The sequence below is a fragment of the Equus quagga genome, chromosome 10, assembly GCF_021613505.1.
Source record: "Equus quagga isolate Etosha38 chromosome 10, UCLA_HA_Equagga_1.0, whole genome shotgun sequence".
NCBI lineage: Eukaryota > Metazoa > Chordata > Mammalia > Perissodactyla > Equidae > Equus > Equus quagga.
In genome coordinates, this window is record NC_060276.1 from 111,310,350 (window position 1) to 111,329,521 (window position 19,172).

General features: G+C 42.5%; 1 protein-coding gene across 3 annotated transcripts in view; it reads left to right on the top strand.

Annotated features, from left to right (window-relative positions):
• The window catches only part of PIR (pirin), a 91,250-nt gene that overhangs the window by 29,500 nt on the left and 42,578 nt on the right, over window positions 1-19,172 (top strand). For all 3 annotated transcript variants that reach the window (XM_046673633.1, XM_046673631.1, XM_046673632.1), the window contains exon 5: window positions 764-970. In XM_046673633.1, coding sequence (XP_046529589.1) covers window positions 764-970 — 207 coding nt within the window. The remainder of the gene's footprint in view (window positions 1-763; window positions 971-19,172) is intronic.

Consider the following 19,172-nt stretch of genomic DNA (forward strand, 5'->3'; position numbering starts at 1 on the left):
GCGCAACAGTGGAGGCAATAACTGTTTCTCTAAGTAGTGAGGGCTCCATTACCGGACTTGAGCAAGCAGAGACTCAAGTCAATCTTCCGTGGTGTAGTGGATACTGTGGACCTCTGTGTGTATCTCTAGGCCCATGCCTGTATCGTCCAGCTGCTGATGGCTCACAGCTGCATCCCGCCCTGGGCACTGCCCTCTGCCGCAGCAACTGCCTCTCTCAAGGTTGTACTCCCTGCGAAGGGGTGGAGCATGGTCAGTGGTTTGCTGATGTGGAGATAGAAAAGCTCAGCAATCTTGCCTCAATGTGGGACAATTCAGAAGGTTCATCCAACTCTAGAGCTCCCTGTTGGCTTGGCTGAGGCTTCTGTTGGAACTGCGTTGCTGCTTGGCTTCTCCCCCTGCCCAGTCCTGCTTTTTTCACTTCTGAAGGAGTATGTCCTGCGAGCACTCCCCAATGCGCTATCTGCCTGCAACTCCCCATCTCAGAGCTCAATCAAAGGCCCAGGGATGCCAAAGAGGATTCTTCCATTTGTGTGAACTTTGGATCTGACGCTTTGATTTCAAATGAGGAAGCATGGGAAGCGTTTGGGAAACTGGGAAGGGCTTCAGCAGTTGTCACTGTTGTTTTGTTATTCCTCATGACGCCCAGGCACTCTGAAAGCGGCACTTGTAAGGTGCCTCAGTTAGTTACTGTGTCATACTCGTCCCACCCGCAGACTTGTCATAGGGGGCTTACATTTCCTTCTTGTTGGTCTGGTGTTTGCAGTGGATGACTGCGGGCCGGGGCATTCTGCACGCTGAGATGCCTTGCTCAGAGGAGCCAGCCCATGGCCTCCAACTGTGGGTTAATTTGAGGAGCTCAGAGAAGATGGTGGAGCCTCAGTACCAGGAACTGAAAAGTAAAGAAATCCCTAAACCCAGTAAGGATGGTGTGACAGTTGCTGTCATTTCTGGAGAAGCCCTGGGAATAAAGGTAAGCCGTGCTGTCATGTGTTTGTGAAAACAGAGGTGTAGGATGACATAGGCTGGCCCCATCTGGGTCAGCAGCTCTCACTGGGTTTATCACAGTTTATGTCCCATGGGATGGACTTGCTTCCTAAGTATCGGAATAAGTGGAACCTAAGGGAACCCAGAAATTTTTTACCACATGCAAACCCATAGAGTTAGGAAAATTACAAGAAAGCAAGCTCATATAAAAAACTTAGTCCAAAAGCAATTTTCAAGGTGCATCTTAATATGCATACAGTTTTTGCCTATTTCTTTTGGCTTATAGTGCAATTTTGTGGCTCCTTGGTACTGCCAGATCGGTACCTTTAAGAAACAAACAGAAAACAAAACCAACTCCACTGCCTGAAAATTTATTCAAATTATTTATTCCCAACTTAGTAAGTATGGAAAGCACACAACTACATCATAGAAAGTTTTTTTAAAACATTAACATGAACATTTATCTAACCCATATAAACACCATGCCCTGTACGCTCTTCTCAACTGAGACTTTATAATATTTAGATTTAGAGTTCCACCTTTTTAATCAAATAAGATCAATTTAGGCTAAATATGATGAGCAGATTTGTGGTAGGAAAAGGATATGGCAAATATTGTGTTAATTGCACACCAGAACTGCTGCTGGGGAGGCCAAGTTCCTCACGCCAGATGATTCGAGGTACTGGCCAGCTAGGTAGTGAGCTGGGTAGTGCAGTTTCTTAGGTGAGGTTTCCCAAAAGCAGACCCTGAGATGAGAATTCGTGTGCAAGTGATTTTAAAGGAAGTGCCCCTACGGGAACAGAGAAACGAACCAGGACAGGGAAGGGAAGGGAGCCAAGCAAGGGTGCCATCTCCGGCAAAGTCCCACAAGAGATGGAGACTGGAGGATCAGTTTGCCTCTGAGTTGTCCCGACCCACCCTGGGCAAGGGAGCTGGGCTTTCATGCTCCTTTACCCCAAGTCATTACTTATGGCCATTGAGTGTGGGATAGGGGGCACAGAACTGGTTAAAGAGGATCCAAGGGGATCTGAGAGGGGTCGCGACATCCAGTTCCACACGTGCCACCTGGAGTTGAGAGCATCAACATATTGGGAACCACTTTGCCGTTCTCCCTGTGGACAACCAGCACTGAAAAGTATTTTAAATACTAATTTATGTAAAATTTAAATTTTGTTTATATGCACCCACAGGGATGATGGCTTGATGGTGGCTACTAGCCAACCACTCAGTGGGATGCACGTCATGGTGAACAGAGTGGTCATGATTATTTGCTGGGACTTAGGGGTTTTTATATTTTATGTGCTATAACCACAGTTCTTTACCTGTACCATGCCTAGGTGTATGCATTATTTTGCTTTGTGTTTCCAGTGCAAACAGAAGTAATCGAAGAAAAAACAATCAAAATTCACCCCCTATTAAGCATATATATCTGACTGCTGTCTGTCCCCCTGGCAGGCCTATGGCTTACTTTGCACTTGGACACGTCACCCTTCATCGTGTTTCTGTGAGCCATTTCTGTTTGCCAAGCATTGGGCAGGGCCCTTTTCAAGTGTATGTCAAGAGTTTTCTCCCCTCCAGCTCCACAGAGGAGAATTGAGATCCTGCGAGGTCCTCCCAGCATAAGGCAAAGGTCGTAGCTGTGTGTAGAATCAGGCAGCGAGGCCTAAGGAGAGCTGAGTTAGTGCAGACGAGGAGCGGCTCACTGCTTCCTATGGCAACTATCATTCTGTTTCCAGGACTCTGGGGTTCAAGGGACGTGCCTTCAGGGTGTGCTGAGGTGGGTGGTAGAGGTCAAGAGATTTTCCCTCTTCACTTCAACCAAAGCACAAGACTTTGCCCAGTTGTGTGTATTGGGATCATCCTTAAGATTGCATTTAGAAAAAGAGTTGAGCTGTCTGCAGCTAAAAAGAGAAATTAGACCACTGATTTAATAGATAAGCAAAGCCAGCAGTATCACGAATCCTTGGAGTTCACAACTGCTTCTCATTTATAGAACACAATGCAAATTTGATGTCGGAACTGGTTCCAATTACAGGCAGAAGGACATTTTAAAGCACTTCCAAGCAGCAGACCGCATGGTCTTGCAATCACAACTAAGAATTAGAGACCAGAGGTAATGTTTTAACTTTGTAAAATCATGTTTTAGTAGCTGCTGGCCTCTCTTTTTTCTTCTTGTCGAGTAAAATCTTTGAAGTGAATTGCGTTCTCCCAAGTAAATGATCAGACTTTACTATGAGAGCGTTTTAATAAGGGGCTCTTGGAACCCTGGGAAGCATTATTTTGAATTTTGAGAGGCAGTGTGGTGCTGTGGTTACCAGCATGGACTCTGGAGACAGGCAGCCTGGATTAGACTCGCCACCATGAACTAGTTGCGTTGCCTTGGACAAGCCACTTAACCTCTCTGCTTCAGTGTCTTCATCCATAAAATGGGCTTGCTGTGAGGATTAAGGAAGTTTTTTATACATTAAGCAATCAAAACGGCGCCAGATACGTTGTAAGCACCACATAAGCGCTAGCTGTTCTTATTATTATTTGATTCCTTTGTGTTAACTTGGGCAGGAGGTGGGCTGAGGTTATGTTTGCTGTCTATGCCAAAGGGACTTGCTGGGATTTGGGAAAAGTAATTAACCTGCTCTGAAGAGAAGACACCAGTGAGTCATTGTAAACATGGGGGGACTATTGGCCATTTCTTTCTGTGTCTCTTAAGAAACAGTTTCATATATCTGAAGCCTTAATATCTGCTCACCATGAAATGACTGGATCTTAAATAGTCTAGATGTACCATAAAAACAAACTGAAGATTGTTTTGCATCAGGAAGATAATTTTAAGTTAAATTACGAGGCTGAGAGTATACCTTTCAAGAGACTGATGTGCTTATAACCAATATAGAGTCAACAGCTCCCTTCTGTGCAACTGAAATATCTGGAAAATGGAATTAGTGACCATTCCAGCGCTTCTCCAACTTTAATATTTATATGGATTACCCAGGGGTCTTGTTAAAATGCAGACTCTCATTCAGCAGGTCTGGGTAAGTCTGAGGGCCTACATTTCTGACTGGCTCCCAGGTGATGCCCATGCTGTGGTCCAGGGACCATTGTTTATAATATTTGTAATGACCATGGGATCCAAGACATGGAAGTTTATTCATCATGAGGAACTATTTGATTAGGCGCCTACAGAAGATGTTAAGGTCCAGCTCTGTGGTTTTTGGGAGACCTTATTTAACCTCTCTGGACTTCAGTTCCAATGTCCACAAAAACGGTGAGCGGTTTTGTGCAAGATGCTATAAGCTTTTGCAAGCAGCACAACTGTCCTTTTGCTATTCCCAAAGGTAGATGTGTCCCCATTTCCCAGGTTGTGTCTATTTCAGTCCCTGGGAAGCCACAGCCAATTTTTAGCAAGATTCTGCCAGGCTAGCACAGTCTAAAATGAAGGCTGAAAGGGGGAAAAGATAAAAATGGGATACTTTGAATAGTTTCTGTCACTTCTGGAAGGTCAAAATCACATGTTTATTTCATGAAAGTATGAAATTCTCCAAACCCCATTCCATCCTTATCAGGCAGCCAATCAGCAATATTTATTGCCAGTTCTCTCTGGAACATGATTCTTCTCCAACAAACGCCTGTACTTGCCTCCTGCTGTTTTAAATTCCATTACGTCAGAAGCAAATCTTAAGGAGGCCTCAGCCTCACTGGGGTCAGAAAAAGGCAATCTGGAGCCTGACTGCCTGGGTTCAAGGCCAGCTCTAGCACTGACTAACTTTAGAGAAGTCACTTAATTCTGCTGGGCCTCAGTGTTCTCATCTGTAAAATGGAGATAATTCTAATGACTTGGAGGATCATTGGGAGGATGAAATTGGTTAATATGTGTAAAGAATTTAGAACAATACCTGGTGAGAGGTAAGCCCTCTGTAAGTGGTTGCTACTTTCACTTCTTTGCAAAAGCTTTGTCCAGTGTTCGTGTGGCCTACAGACATAGCAAAAGGAAGCTTCCTTCTGATGGGCAGACTATATTCAGGTATTAAATGATAACCAAAATTGTAAAAATTCAATTTCCAAGAGTTTGCCAAGCATTCCATGTAATTCACTCAGATCTTGCTTACCACTGTGCCCCCAGCACCTGAAACAGTGCCTGATACATACAAGACAATCAGTAAATATTTTCTGGGTGCATAAGTGAAGTCATTAAAATGTAAATGAATGCTGGAATAAGAGAAACTAGGACAAAATGGTAAGAAGATAGACAATATAGGAATTAGCAATGACTGCAATTCTGCTTAATATGAGCCAACTAAGAAGTTGAGAGAACAACAAAATTAGCTGAACTATATTTTTAAATAAAATAAACTGTTTAAGGGATTAGGAAGTAGAGAAATGAAAACCAGAGAGATTTTTTTTCTTTAAATGTAAATACTAGGCTGTTTTGCAAGACCCAGATTGTTCCCTGCAGGTTTCCTAAATTCAAGCAGTGACAGCCATGATGAGCAGAGGTTTTGAGGTTTGTGGTTCTCTTTGGGGGTCCACAGGCAGGTGTCTTCTTGTCTCCTGTAGCATCTTTCCTGTGGGTTTTCAGGCTGTGGCTTGATCTCAAGTAGTGGACACACTTACCAGCTTTCAACGTGTCCCTGCTGGGTGTGTCCCGTTCCTCGCCCTGGTTGAGCTCTGGCGGGCATTGGAGGACCCCATGTCCCTTAGGCAATTCTCTCCCAGCCAAAAAGCACCCTGCCCACTAATCAGCAGGGGTTGGTGCGTGATTTATAACCAAGCCTTCGATTGTCACCTCCGATTTGGAGAGCTGATGGAGTCTCTGGGCTGTGGCAGGCCATTGGTGCACACACACGCTTTTTCCTATACCAGAACTAGAGAGCAACAGCTACCCACCACATTTCCCAGCTTTTGTTTTCACCCAGGAAACTTAGGGGCAGAATGTCATTTGAAACACTTTATCATCAAGATGCAATTTTGTCAGTATCCCTGCTACGTTAGTTTGATTGAAAAATATATAGTTTATGTGGCTTTCTGGGAAAGTACTTTTATAGCATGTCCAAATGCCAAATGGCAGTGGGTTTTTGGCAATCAGAATGCTGGATAGTAAACTTAGGACATTTTTGCGTTATACCCTTCTCTCTATTTCAGGGGAAATTTGAATTCTTCGATTGTATCTGGCACATCTTAAGTGGATCTTGCTGACTTTACAGTTGAGCCCAAATTCTCAGCTTCTCCCTTCACCTGCCTGTCTGAGTTTGCTTCTGTTCACTTCATGATGGGGGGAGAACCAAACACTTCCCCCGCCTCCACCAGGAAGCTCTCTTTTCTTGGCAAGCTCAGAAGAACGACTTCTTAAAGTAGCATTTAAAAGCTATTAAATCATGAAAACAGGTAGCACAGGCAGACGCGTTTTTCCTTCTTTTTTTGCCTTTGCCGTATTCCAGTGAGTTCCTGGGGCTGGCTCAAAAAAGGATGACGGCTGTTCTCATGGCAGAGCTTGGGAGTGGGGCAGTGGGTTTCCTGACAGAGGGAGTCTGAGGTAACCGGCTCCAGCTGTTCCAGAGAGCAAGCAGAGGCAAACAACACGTGCTCAGAAGGAGTGAGCCCTTCCAAAGGCCTGTCTGTTCATTTATTTTATTTATAAATCAGAGCGCTCTGTAATCCACTTAAAACTGGATGTTTAAAAAAAAGTTCCCTTTGGGGTGAGGGTGGGGAGGATAAGGATGGACCTGAGTCTTCTCTCTGTTTGTCTTTTTATTTTGAAATTTGAAAGCTGTGAATGTTTACATATTTAAAACATCCAGTTAAACAGAAAAAGAAAAAAAACCCAAATCTTAAAATTAAAAACAAATGGGAACAAACGAAGAACTTAAAAATTTGTGTAAAGGTATCAACAACATAACCACATGGAGAAAACATTTATTTTAAGGGCTTTTAAACCTAGTGCTCTAACTGTACATTTTTAGTGGGATACGTTCTAAAGACAAAAAGAATGGCACAAAAATTTCAGTCTTCACTCCGCTGTTTTATTATTAGTGTTGTCATTGCAATTTTAAAAGTTTTGTGTATATTGTGAAATAAAATGAATGAGTAAATTTGTTAATATTTTTAGGAATCAAGATTTTCAGGGTAAGAAAAATAAGTACAATATAAAAGAGCTAAGAAAAATGATGTAATATTCAATTTTACATTAAACATTAAGTGGGCATTTAAAAAAACAGACAGCCATTATCTCTATGAGGCAGTTTCTAGACACCTAATATGATTTGATCATTTTTGGAATCTAATATCTTTAATGATGCAATGACCCATGTTTCTTTCTGATAACAATTTCATTTTCCTCTGGTTTTTGTTTCCATTGATTTTTCTTTTATGGTCCGTGTTTAATTAGATACTATGCGGAATGCTAAAAAAAAGTCCCACCCGTGAAATTTACAATCACCCAAATGAATTCTAGATGGATTTCCCTTTTGAGACCTTAAATAAATGTATTTTAATGGATGGGTGTGGGGAGAGAGGAAAGGAAATCTCAGCATAAGGCGAGAGAGCCTTCTGGTCTTCCTCTGACACAGGGCAAGGAGGGAACAGAGCATTTGGGGGAAAAGGATTTTGTGAAGTGCAAAGTCCTATAGAAATGTGCAGTTGAGGGTTTCACCATCTCCATTTCCTTGCTACTATTAACCAAGGTCCAACCAGTGTTTCTTCTCTTTGGTGAAGCCTTCTGGGCTGCCCTACATCCACACAGCCGTCTGTCTTCACAACCCGTGAGGTTTTTGGACTGACAGTTATCATTTGATTCGTGTGTCCCATTTGTCTATGAGCTTATTCATTCAGTCGTTAGGCATCTGTCGTGTACACGTTGTCTAGTGCCCTGGAGAGACAATGTGGGTAAGATACAACCACTGTCCTCAGATAAGGTCATAGCCTAGCTAGGGAGAGAAACTGGCAAACGTGCATAATGTGATATGAGAAGGGCTAAAACGGTAGTATGTACAACTTCTATGGTAGTCCAGAGGAGGGGGAATTGATTTTGCTTGTGTGGATGGAGGGAGGGCAAGGAAAAAAGAGAGGAAGACAGGAATCATGTCTTATAATGATTTGTATAAAAGGTTTGGATAGTAGGAGTGCAGTAACTATTTGGGGATCATGATGGGAGGCTGCATGGGCAACCAGATCCTGGTGGGATTTCGACAGGGTGAGAGGAAGTGATGCAAAACATTGGGCTGGAGGGAAACCAAGATGAAGTTTGTCTTCTCCTCGATTTTGCCTAAGGCTGACCTTGTTTGTATGTATATTCCTGCATCCCTCTCTCCCACAGTTTTCAATAGCATGGTTCGAGGTTAACGTAGGGTGGGATGCTTTGTGTAGTCCTATCTCACCTCAAATTTCACAAAGCAGTTCATTCTGTAGGACCTGCCCAACACAGACATGTAGCCTGAGCAGATGATCAGCATCATTCCAGACAAGTGCAAAACTTGGTTCTGATTCAGTGTTGGGAATAGGCACAATTAGGTCTGTTAGCCTTGTTTAGTAAATAGGAGGACACCAAAGAAATACACCCAGCAACTTCAAAGACTTGTCGTGTGATAGGCAGCCATAGTTGGCACTTCATTTGCAGTTCGGAATGTTCAAATAAACAGTGGTCAGGATCTGCTCAAATCGGCTGTACAAAAGATTGCTCTTGCCCAGGGCAGCCTGCTCACCCTGGAAATACCATTCTTGGTGCACACAAAGGGTGCCAGATGTTCTTATTTCTTCAAGATGTCCCTGCTGACCTAATCACCTAGGAAGTACATTCCAGTGGTGTCGACAGGCCCTCTTCTGCCAGTAAGTGAAGAATGGAGAGGTGCACTTTTTAAACCAGAAGTTATATCCTGTGCCATTCATACATCGTTGGCCCTAGTAATCAGGATTACAAATTAGTAAAGAAATTTAGACTAAGGGCATAAAGCTATAAAAAACCAAGTTGTCTTCTTCAATAAAGGTGAGTGGACACTTTGCATATCATTGTAATCACTTCTGTGGATGTCAAGGCTTGCATTCTTCAGATATCTTCCTCCCCAGGAACATATTACATATTTTTCCTAACTACAGTGAAAAATATAGAACAGCTTCAGAGAGCTTCAGAGGTTCTTGCATGTTGCATTAAAAGCTGAGCTCTTGTGGATATAAATGAGGTAGATGTCGGTATTTTAAAGATTGGTATTGGCATATATAAAGCTATGCTGTTCATAGCTGCAAACACAATACTTTCTTTTGACCGAAGCACAAGTCCTTGGGATCATGTAGCTTTTGAACATTTTGACCAAACTCACACTAAAATGGGATGAGAAAATTTGATGTCAGGTATTATTCTAGTTACTTGAAGCGTTAGTAAGAATTCTGCTCCTGTGGACAGGTATAGGTACTTCAAGGTAGACAAGAATTTAAAAATTTCAACTCAAATGGGCTCTAAATCATTGCTAGGGATTACTCTATTAAAAGAGGAGCATGCTGTACTCTTAAAACCATGGGGAATCCCTCTCACCATCCATTGTAGATTGATGGGCTGTTTCGTATTCCTTTGGCTTAGTAAAATGAGATGAGGAGACTGTCAGATCCTGCCATTCCTGGAAGGACTTCCACACTGGCCATGGGGAATTGGGAGGATTTCCCAGAAAGGTGTCTATGCCATTATAGTTCGGTTTAGCTCAGCAAATATGTACTGAGGGCCAACTGTGTGCAAGACCTTGTGAAGGGGTGAGGGAAAAAGCTGAAAAAATCATGGAGCTGGAAGGGCACCATCCAAGAACAAACACATCAACTGCTAACACTGGTGTACTGTGGGGAGTTGCCAGACTAGTAAACATGGCGGATTTAGAGGAAGGCAGAATAGATAGGAGGCCCAGCCCAATCTGAAGGTTCAGGAAAAGCAGGCCTAAGTCTAAAGGAGATGACTGGCCAGGCAAAGAAGGGTGGAAGGAGTCTAGACAGCGCGAAGGAGACTGGGCAGGGCCATAGAGGTGTTTTTAAGGTGTTTCTGGAAAGAGGTGTGAAAGTGTCCAGTGGAAGGACTCAGTGCTCTTAGAAGGCCTTCAAAACATATCTTCATTGTCTTAAGCATGAAAATTGGAAAAGTTATCATCTCTACTGTGTAGAAATTTCTGGTAATTTCTCTCCTAGTTTTTTTTTTTTTAAATTTTTCTATTCCATTCTCTTTTGTCTTTAGAGATATCTTAAATATAGCAATAATGTTTCACCTGGAGTAATTGCTCTTCTAACCCCTCTGCCTTTTATCTCTGTCTCTGAGTGATCAAAGCTAAAACTGCAAAATTCTGAAGGGACAATGCTCTCATGTCGCTATCTATGGGAGTCATCCATATTAAGAGTAGAGCTGTTACATTTGGAACACAGGATGAATTGATTAAGGTCTAGCTCATCCAGGTTCATTGAAGAATAAAATAATGATAATTCTCCTCTTTTTCATGAAACCTTAAAGCCCCTTGTTCTTTTTGCTCGCATATAGGTGGTCATTTTTAACATTACAGAAGGAAACCATGATGGCCAAAATTTTTCTTTCCTGGTCTAACTATAAATAGCAACTGGAGAAATTTAAATACTTCCTTTTAGGGGGAACATTTTGAAATCCAGAACAAGGCTCTTGTGTCCTACTACTTTTAAACAACTGCTTCTGGTCAGTTTTCTTCTCATATCTAGGCTCTGAGAACAATACTGGCTTCCCCTCCCCCTTCTGCTATTCCCTGATTATAAGAAGCGACCCATGAGAGGGAGGGAGAGCTAAGCTGTGAAAAGGAGGAAGAAAAGTAACCCGACACATTTTCTACTCCATCTTGGGTCCTTTAGCATTGATATTGGTGCCTTTCCATCCTTTCTCCACCAGTGTTTTCTTGTAGACCACTCCACCCCCACCACCCGTCACCACCACCAATTAGAGCTTCTGCCAATTGAGTCCTCCTGGCCAGATTCTTTTCCCCAGCAGCTTCCATGCCTGGCTGTGGCAACTCTGCTTGTCAAGAGTCAGTACCCACTTACATCTTTGCCACCTTGGAGACTTTGAGTGCCTCTGAGTAACTGCTGTGACTCGGCTGGTGGATTTTCCCAGCATCAGATACTGATTTAAGGCAGTCTGTTACTGATGAGTCCAAAAGAAGTTTTGAGCAAGACTTCCTGGTGACTGTGATTAAACATTTTCATAGGTTTTAACTGACAAGAGTCTGTCAGCCAAACAAAAGCAGAAGAGGACTTAGAATTGGGTAGAAGTCAAATGTAGGGAGTTGACATGGAGGAAAAGACCAAAAGATAATTATTCTTTCTTCCCCTCCCAAGTTCAGAATGAATTGAGAGGTAGACTCTGAGGAGTTGGCCAGATGGGGATCCAAATATCATGTTTATTACAGTGAAATCTGGATAAGAGCACGTGAGTTGTATCTGAGCCCTTTGGAGCTTCTTAATACTTCTCCTACTTCATTAAACATGTCCAGGCAGAGCTGTACAGTCATAGGCATCCTTTCCAGAGGCAGACTTATTACCTCATGGCAGAAGAAGCGATAAAGAGAGAGAAAACAGCCCAGAAGGGTGTGACCTGCGCATACTCAGTTCCTTGAATTATCCTCACCAACCAGATCCCATCCTTCCCTCTCCTGTTGACACCCAGGAATAAGTGAGGAAGGTAGAGAACAGCTGACTGTTGCCTCATGGGGACATTAGGGATGGGTCTGGATGCTCCCCCAATATCCCTCAGCATTTTGTTCCATTAACCTATTGGATTTGACACTTAGCAGTGACTGACCCCTCAGGGAAGAAGAGAAGTTTATCAGTGTGGATCTCCTCCCACCAAAGCTAACTTCTGCTCTCTGGGATAAATTTTACCCCCAGAAGGGTCTGAAATGAGTACAGAGAGTATTTTCATTAAATTAACACTAAGGCATATCTGTATTCTAGGCTGCCATTCCCTCCTGATTTCTTTCCTGTCAAATTATTCCCAATCGTGTTGAGAGATCTGTGAGAAGCCTAAGTAGCAGCATAAAAAGTTAGCTAAATATTGAAATATCCCAAATTTGAACATAAATCTCTCCTATCATCAGATTTCTAAGACAAAATCTAAACCCCTGATCCAAAACTCCTTGCCTTTGTAAACCAATCGAAAAATTATAATTAAAAATTCCATTCTAAATAAAGTCTCAAAGCATCCTCACCCAATTTTGATTCTGCTTTGCTTGGGTGGAATATGGATTTTCTTTTTCTTTATAAGCACCATAGCCTAGGTTCCCTCCACTGGACTGGATGTGGCTCCATCAGGGCTGCCAAACTTGAATTCATTCTACCCCAATTTTCACTTGTCTCGCTTTAAAGATAGTCCCCAAAGATAATGAGACACATTTATCGCAATACCAGCCCTAGATCTCTGAGATTTCATTGCACAAGCAAATCTCCAAGCCCTAGAGCAGTTGTATCTGCAGAAAATTGATGTATGTAGTGAGTGCAAGCATTAAAATAGCTGGGAGAACAAAGCCATGTATCCTGAGTGCCTCTAGCCTCTGAGGTGAAGCATTCCTACCTTCTTGAAAAGTTAGATGCTTGTGTTATTGGCAACTCTATGCACTAAGTCTTAAGAGAATCCTCTACTCGGCTATTGAGGTTGATGAGACTGTGAAGAGATGTTCTTCTGACCAATATACAGAGAAATGTAAATTCAGATAATGTGCTACCACTTGACACTCTGCAGGTTTGCAAAAATTAGAAAGCTGGATATTGCCAAGTGCTGGCAAGGATGGGAAGAAATAGAAACTTCATGCATGACAGGCAAGTGTAACTGTATTCATTGTGGGGAGCAAGCTGGCGTTACAGTCATGAGTAGCTTAATTATGGGGATACATTCTGAGAAATGTGCTGTTAGGCAAATTTGACATTGCGCGAACATCCAAGAGTGTACTTACACAAACCTAAATGATATAGCCTACCACACATCTAGGCTATATGGTTCTACTCTTATGGGACCACTATTGTATATGCGATTCATTGTTGATTGAAGCATCATTATGCAGTGCACGACTATACTTAGTTACTTAGTGAAGCTGACACTGTATATAGGGGACGCCCCAGCAGTTTCACTCCCGGATGTTTACTGCAGCAAGACTTCACCAAGTAGACATATGACAGTGGCCATCCCAGCATCATGCTTGGTAGAAAGGAGTCAGAGATGACGTAGGTGTTCACCTCTTAGAGAATAGATAAGTAAAATATGGTGATTACGTATGATGGAATACGATGTTTCAGCCAGAAACAATGGACTATATTTACTTATATCTGTATATTAGATCTCAGGAAGTAATGTGGAATAAATCAGAATAAGAAAGCAGTTTTACATACAATGCTACTTATTTTTCAAGGACACCTGTATATCTAAATAAACATACAAAGGGTAGACTGGAAGGATGTTCATTATATATGCTTGACTGAGAGCCAGTGGGGGAATGGGACTGAGCTTGAGGCTGATGGGGAAAAAATACAAAACAAGAGGGACTCTCATGGATGTATGATGACCCGTGTGCCATGGACCATGATGTATGACCAGTTGAATTCCATTCCCTGCACCTAAGGTGAGAGAGAGAGAGATTGGTTTGTGTCTAGCAATAGCTTTTAATTTGGTTAGTGTAGTTGACCTCCTGTGTGGGTGACTTAAGAGATTCTAGGATGCCCTAACACATGCCAAAAAATCTCAGTTACTTATCAAAACTATACCATTAGAGAGTCACTCCTTTGACAGTATGATAGATTGAAAAGAGTATGGACTGTGGAGTCAAGCAGACCTGGGTTGTTTAATACCTCTGTGACCTTGGGAAAATTCTTTTTGAGCCTTTATTTCCTTATCTACCAAATGAGGATGATAATGAATAGTTTTTGAGTTATTTGTATGATATGTAATGTGTCTAGCAACATAGAGGGTACTTAATAAATGTTTGTTCCCTTTTCTCTCATCTGTCTCCCTTTCTGCTCCCACGTTCCCTTTTATTTTTAGGCTTTCCTGAGAGCAAATCTCCAGAAGTTCTTGGGAAGGGAAATGAAAATGGCTAACATCTTTTGTGGGCTTATGAGGTACTAAATTCTAAGTCAGAACTGTCCAATGAAAATAGAATGGAAGCAACATGTAATTTAAACTTTTCAGTAGACATATTTAAAAAAGTAAAAAGAAACAGGTGAAATTAGTAATGTATTTTTACCAAGTTATCCAAAATATTATCATTTCAACATATAATCAGTATAAAATTATAATGAGATATTTTACATTTTTTGTACCAAGTCTTTGAAATCTGGTGTGTATTTTACACTTACAGCACATCTCAGTTCACAACTCGCCACATTTCATGTGCTCAGTAGCCACGTGTGGCTAGTGGCAACTGTACTGGACAGAGAAGTTCTGAGTGCTGTGCATGTATCAGTTCTTTTGCTGCTGATCTAACTTGAGTACTCTGGAAAACAGAGCCTAAAGCAGGTCTTATGTGCAATCCCAGGGCAGTAAAGTGAAGGAGAAGAGAAGTGAGACCGATGCTTGGCGGTGCAGGATGCCTGTTCAGAAAACTGTACCTCAGGACTTCCTAATGGAGGAAGAATTTTTCTGTCATCCCACATCTTCCATCCCTCTTTGGCCAAAGTCTGCCCCTTGGGGGCTAATTTTCTGCCCTTCTGGATCATGTCACCTAGCCCCTTCAGGCAGCCTCTGAGAAAGCCACATACCATGTCTGGTAGCTTGGATCTTCATTCCAGTCTGTGTGTAGAGGGAGGATCCAGAGCCTTAGTAGGTCTGTCAGACCAAGCCCTGGAGCTCTGGAGCTGTTGTAGCCCCCACAACTGAACTTGGCAGTCAGACAGGAGGGGCCACAGTAGCTGGAGATGTCAACAGTGGTCAAAGCGATGACACCCAGGGGTCTCCATAAGTGGCCAAGGGCTCAGGAGTGAGGCTGAGAGACTGAGGAGGCACATAAAATGTGTCCAATTAAATTCTCATAACAACCTAATGAGAGAGGAAACTGAGGCATAGTGAGATTAGCAACTTTCCCAGGGTTATGCACCTAGGAAGTGACAGAGTTGGCATTCCAACTAGATATCTGGCTCCCAGTTTGTGCTTTTAACCACAGCTTACACAGGTCTTTACCAGTTTGCCACAACCCAGTGGAAATCAGATTTTCTACTGAGAGCAGGTTTTTATGGAAGCTGTAAAGACGGAGAGGGCCTGAGAGGAGAGATGGATGTTGAAGGGTTCAGAGGAAATTCTTGACCCGTCTGTAATTTTGCTAAGGATCTGACCACTTCTTACTTGCCCAGCAATTCATGAACGTGCCCCTGCCCTGGCTGGGGTAAGTACTGACCCCTTCCATAGGTCTCCAGCCCTTCAGCAGATTTGTCAACTCTTCTTCAAGAGTTGTTGCTGAATAGTGGGAAACTGCCTTTCTTGTTTATGGATAGATGGGAGGCCATATTCAATACTTTTGGAGCATATTTGTATACTTACTTTATTTAGATGGATTGATGTAGTAAGTTTGGGGTTTTGGAGGTTGATCAGGGAAGAGACCAGTTCACGAGAGGTAATAACACGCGAGCTTTATTTGAGTGGAACTTATACGGAGTTGCCTGAGAAGGGAAGTCCCTCGCAGTTGGAGACCTTCCAGAGACAGTGGTGCGAGACTACCACCCAGAAGGGGAACAGGGCAAGGGACCTCCCGGGGGAGTAGGGGAAATCAGAGACGGGGCTTACGTGTGCAGCTGATGTCGCTCAGCAACAAGGTGGAGGATCTCCGGCTCAGAGAACTCCAAAAAGCAGCAGCAGTTTGGCGACTTTTATAGCTGCAGAATTTGTCTTTATTTATGGCTAGCAGATGTTGGGTGCAGTTTCACAGGGTATGTAAAGTAGGTAGGCTCTAAGTGGCTAAAAATATGTTTATTTGGAATATATTTAGAGCAGATGTGTGAGAATTTGAGTTGGGCTCTTGCAGGCTTTGGGCTAAAGGTTCTAGCCTGCTATGAAGAAATAAACAACGTGGGGGCCATTTTTGCCTAATACACAGAGGCCATCTCAGGCCCATTTATATGATAGTTGAACAGGAAACTTTTCTATTAATTCACCTCTTCCATTGCTGTAGTGGGGTATTAGGATCTGGATGGAGTTCTTAAGGCAGCTCGAGTCTAGAATTCCTGACAGTATGAGATGCTTTTCAGAGCAAACCAAGACCTACTCTTCCTTTTTCTTCTGGCACTTCCATTGGAATCAGAATGTCAGGCAGTGATGGCAGGGAGAGATCAGCTCTCCAACTCCACCACTTTGTGGATGAGAATGCTGCAACTCAGCTAGGCAGAAAGTCTTTCCCAAGGTCACACAGCTCATTGTGGAAGGAACCTAGACCCAGTCTCAGGTTTCCTGGCTTTTGCCCCATTTTATTTGTGCAGTACCCCTCCCTTATCACACCATTCCGCCCTGTACATAAGCTTTCTGAGTGTGTCTCTTTCCAGTCTGGGAAGGCCTTAGCTCATTTTCATGGAAGGAAGCTTCAGAATGAACCTCTCTCTCTTTCCACACCAAAGGGTACCTTCAGGCACGTGTCTGTACAGACACCCCTGACTGTGTCAGAATGTCCTGCAAATGATCACACAGGAGAAGCCCTGTGCCATAACAAATTCCCCCTTAATCATAAAATTGAAGGTTCATATCTATACGAAGGTATCAGTCCCCAGAGCTCAATGAAATCTTATCTTTGCCAAATAGTTTCCCATCTTGATGCACTTTCTTACAAAAACACTTAAAAAATCTTAGTTAATACCAAATGTAACTAATAGAGATTAAAAAAATTATAAAGCTCTGTGAGGAATATTCTAGCATCAGTTAATAGATTTGCTGACTCAACCTTGGAACATATTACCCATGGATGAGAGATAAGGGATAGCAAGGCTCCCTGCTGGCATATTTGGGGGTCATTGGTGGCTTTGTTGTACTGTTGCCTTTGTAGGATTATGGGTGGATTGTTCATATAAGAGATGGACATTTGTTCTTTCTCTGGTTTTAATTTTCCAAAAATTAGAACATCTGTAACCTAATTTTAGGAAAGAATGCTGACTCAAAGGGTGAAGAAATCAAAGTCCGGTTTCACAATTAACATGTCTCTGGTGAAATTTCAGGACTGTGAGTCCTGTCAGCATCTTTATTCCTTTCCCCTTTAGCTCTTCTCTCCTCACTACCCCTCCCTTAAATAAAAGGTGGGAGGGAGAGGGACTAGAGTGTTACTATTGATTAAAGTGTTGCTTGGAAAAGGATTCTATAGAGACTTTTTCTATCCCAGTCGGATAATTGGCTCTGTCCAGAATTCTTGGTCAGCTGGACAGCTTGATGCTCAAGATTTTCCACAGTCCTTTATGGATGATAGAAGTTAAAAACGTAGTCTGGCCCTCTCTAACTTTCACCCTATACAGAGTCATTGGCATTTTGCCTAAGAGTTCCTTGTCTTCTCTTTGTGTAGCACTTCATGTATATGTCAAAATATGATTAGAGGGTTTTAATCCTTCCCACAATACACTTGGCATTGAGGATGGAAACTAATCTCTCCCGCTCCTTATCAGAATTCTTTAAAATCATCAAGAATTCAGAAATCAGAGTGCTTTGGATTGAGGACAGAAGACTTATCCTTTAGTTGAAGGGCATCAACCTATTTGAAACAACAAGCGTTGGAAATTTGTTTGCAATAATGTGGTGAGTCTGCTTTTCATTCCTCAAGCATTTCATTCCTCAAGACATTTCTCAAAGCCTTGAGATCTCCAGGAGAAAGAGGAAGGTATGCTTCTCCATGCAGGGGCCAAGGAATCTGGCAGTGAGTTTCTTGAGTGTGTGTGAAGGTGTAAAGTGGTGGAGAGAATAGGTCTTTTCTGATGGGTTTTCACCCCAATGCAAAGCCCAGCAGACCATGAGAGTGAGCAGTGGTGGAAGGAAGATGAGGAGGTTGGCAAGCACTGTGGGAGATGTGCGAGATGATGACGAGAACTCCTGTGGAGTAGATCTTCGTCTATTAGTTGGGGCTCCTAAGCTCGTTAGTGAAGTTTTCCCCATTGAGGCTCTTCCTTGTGATTGGCAGAAAGAGAACCTGCCTGAAATAGACCCAGGTATATGTGCAAACTCAATAATGATAAAGAAGGTTATCATCAATTGGGGAAAAAAAGAGACGAATAAGTCAACTGGGACTATTGGTTAACCATTCATAAAAAGAAACCAGTTTAGTGCATGATCTCATACCCCATAGTAAAATAAATTCAACTTAGATTAAAAACTTAAATGTTAAAAATTTTGAGCTAGAAAAATACAGGAAAACATTTCTGTGATGTTTGGATGGGGAAAGACTTTCTAAGTTTAAAAGCATTGGAAGGAAAAGATCGATAGGTCTGACCCATGTCAGAAATGGCATAAATGAAGTTAAAGGCCGAAACCAAACTGGGAGATTTTTACAACAAATATTATTAAAGGCTAATAGCCTTAATTTATTAAGAAAAAACACCTGTCATATAAATTGATAAGAGAAGCGCCAGACTCTCTTGACCCCACACCCCCCCAATTCTCTGCTCCCTCTGAGTCATCCTTCCTAGAATATTTGTCTGCACACGTCATCTCCACTTCCTACATGCCCTCACGCTGGCATCCACCCCCATCAGTGCATTGAGTCACCGCTGACTTCCATGTGGCCAAACCCAGAGGTCTTCCTTTTCTTTCTCATGCTAACTCTTCCTTCCCATGGGTTCAACGCTTCCTCCTTCTCCACATCTTCTCTCCTTTCTTTGGCCTCTCAGATAACACATTCTTGTGTCTCTGGATGCTCCTTACTCCTTCAGTTTCCTTTCTCAGGTAGGTACCTTTTCCTCTATGCGACTCCTAAATGCTCAGGTTCCCTGGATCTCAGGCCTGAGTCCTCTTCTCTCTCATTGAACATTATCTCCCTAGGTGACTTTATCCATTCCGTGGATTTAGATGCCATTTGTTGTATTAGAACTCCCACATTTATATTCACAGCACAAACCTCACCTCTGAGCTCTGTGTACTCACATATTCAACTACCTACTTGACTTCTCCATTTGCATGCTTCCCAGATATGTCAAACTTAAAATAGCAAAAGTTGAAGTCTTATTCCCCCTACCCCTGCCTGTCTGGATAACAAACAAATGAAAACTTG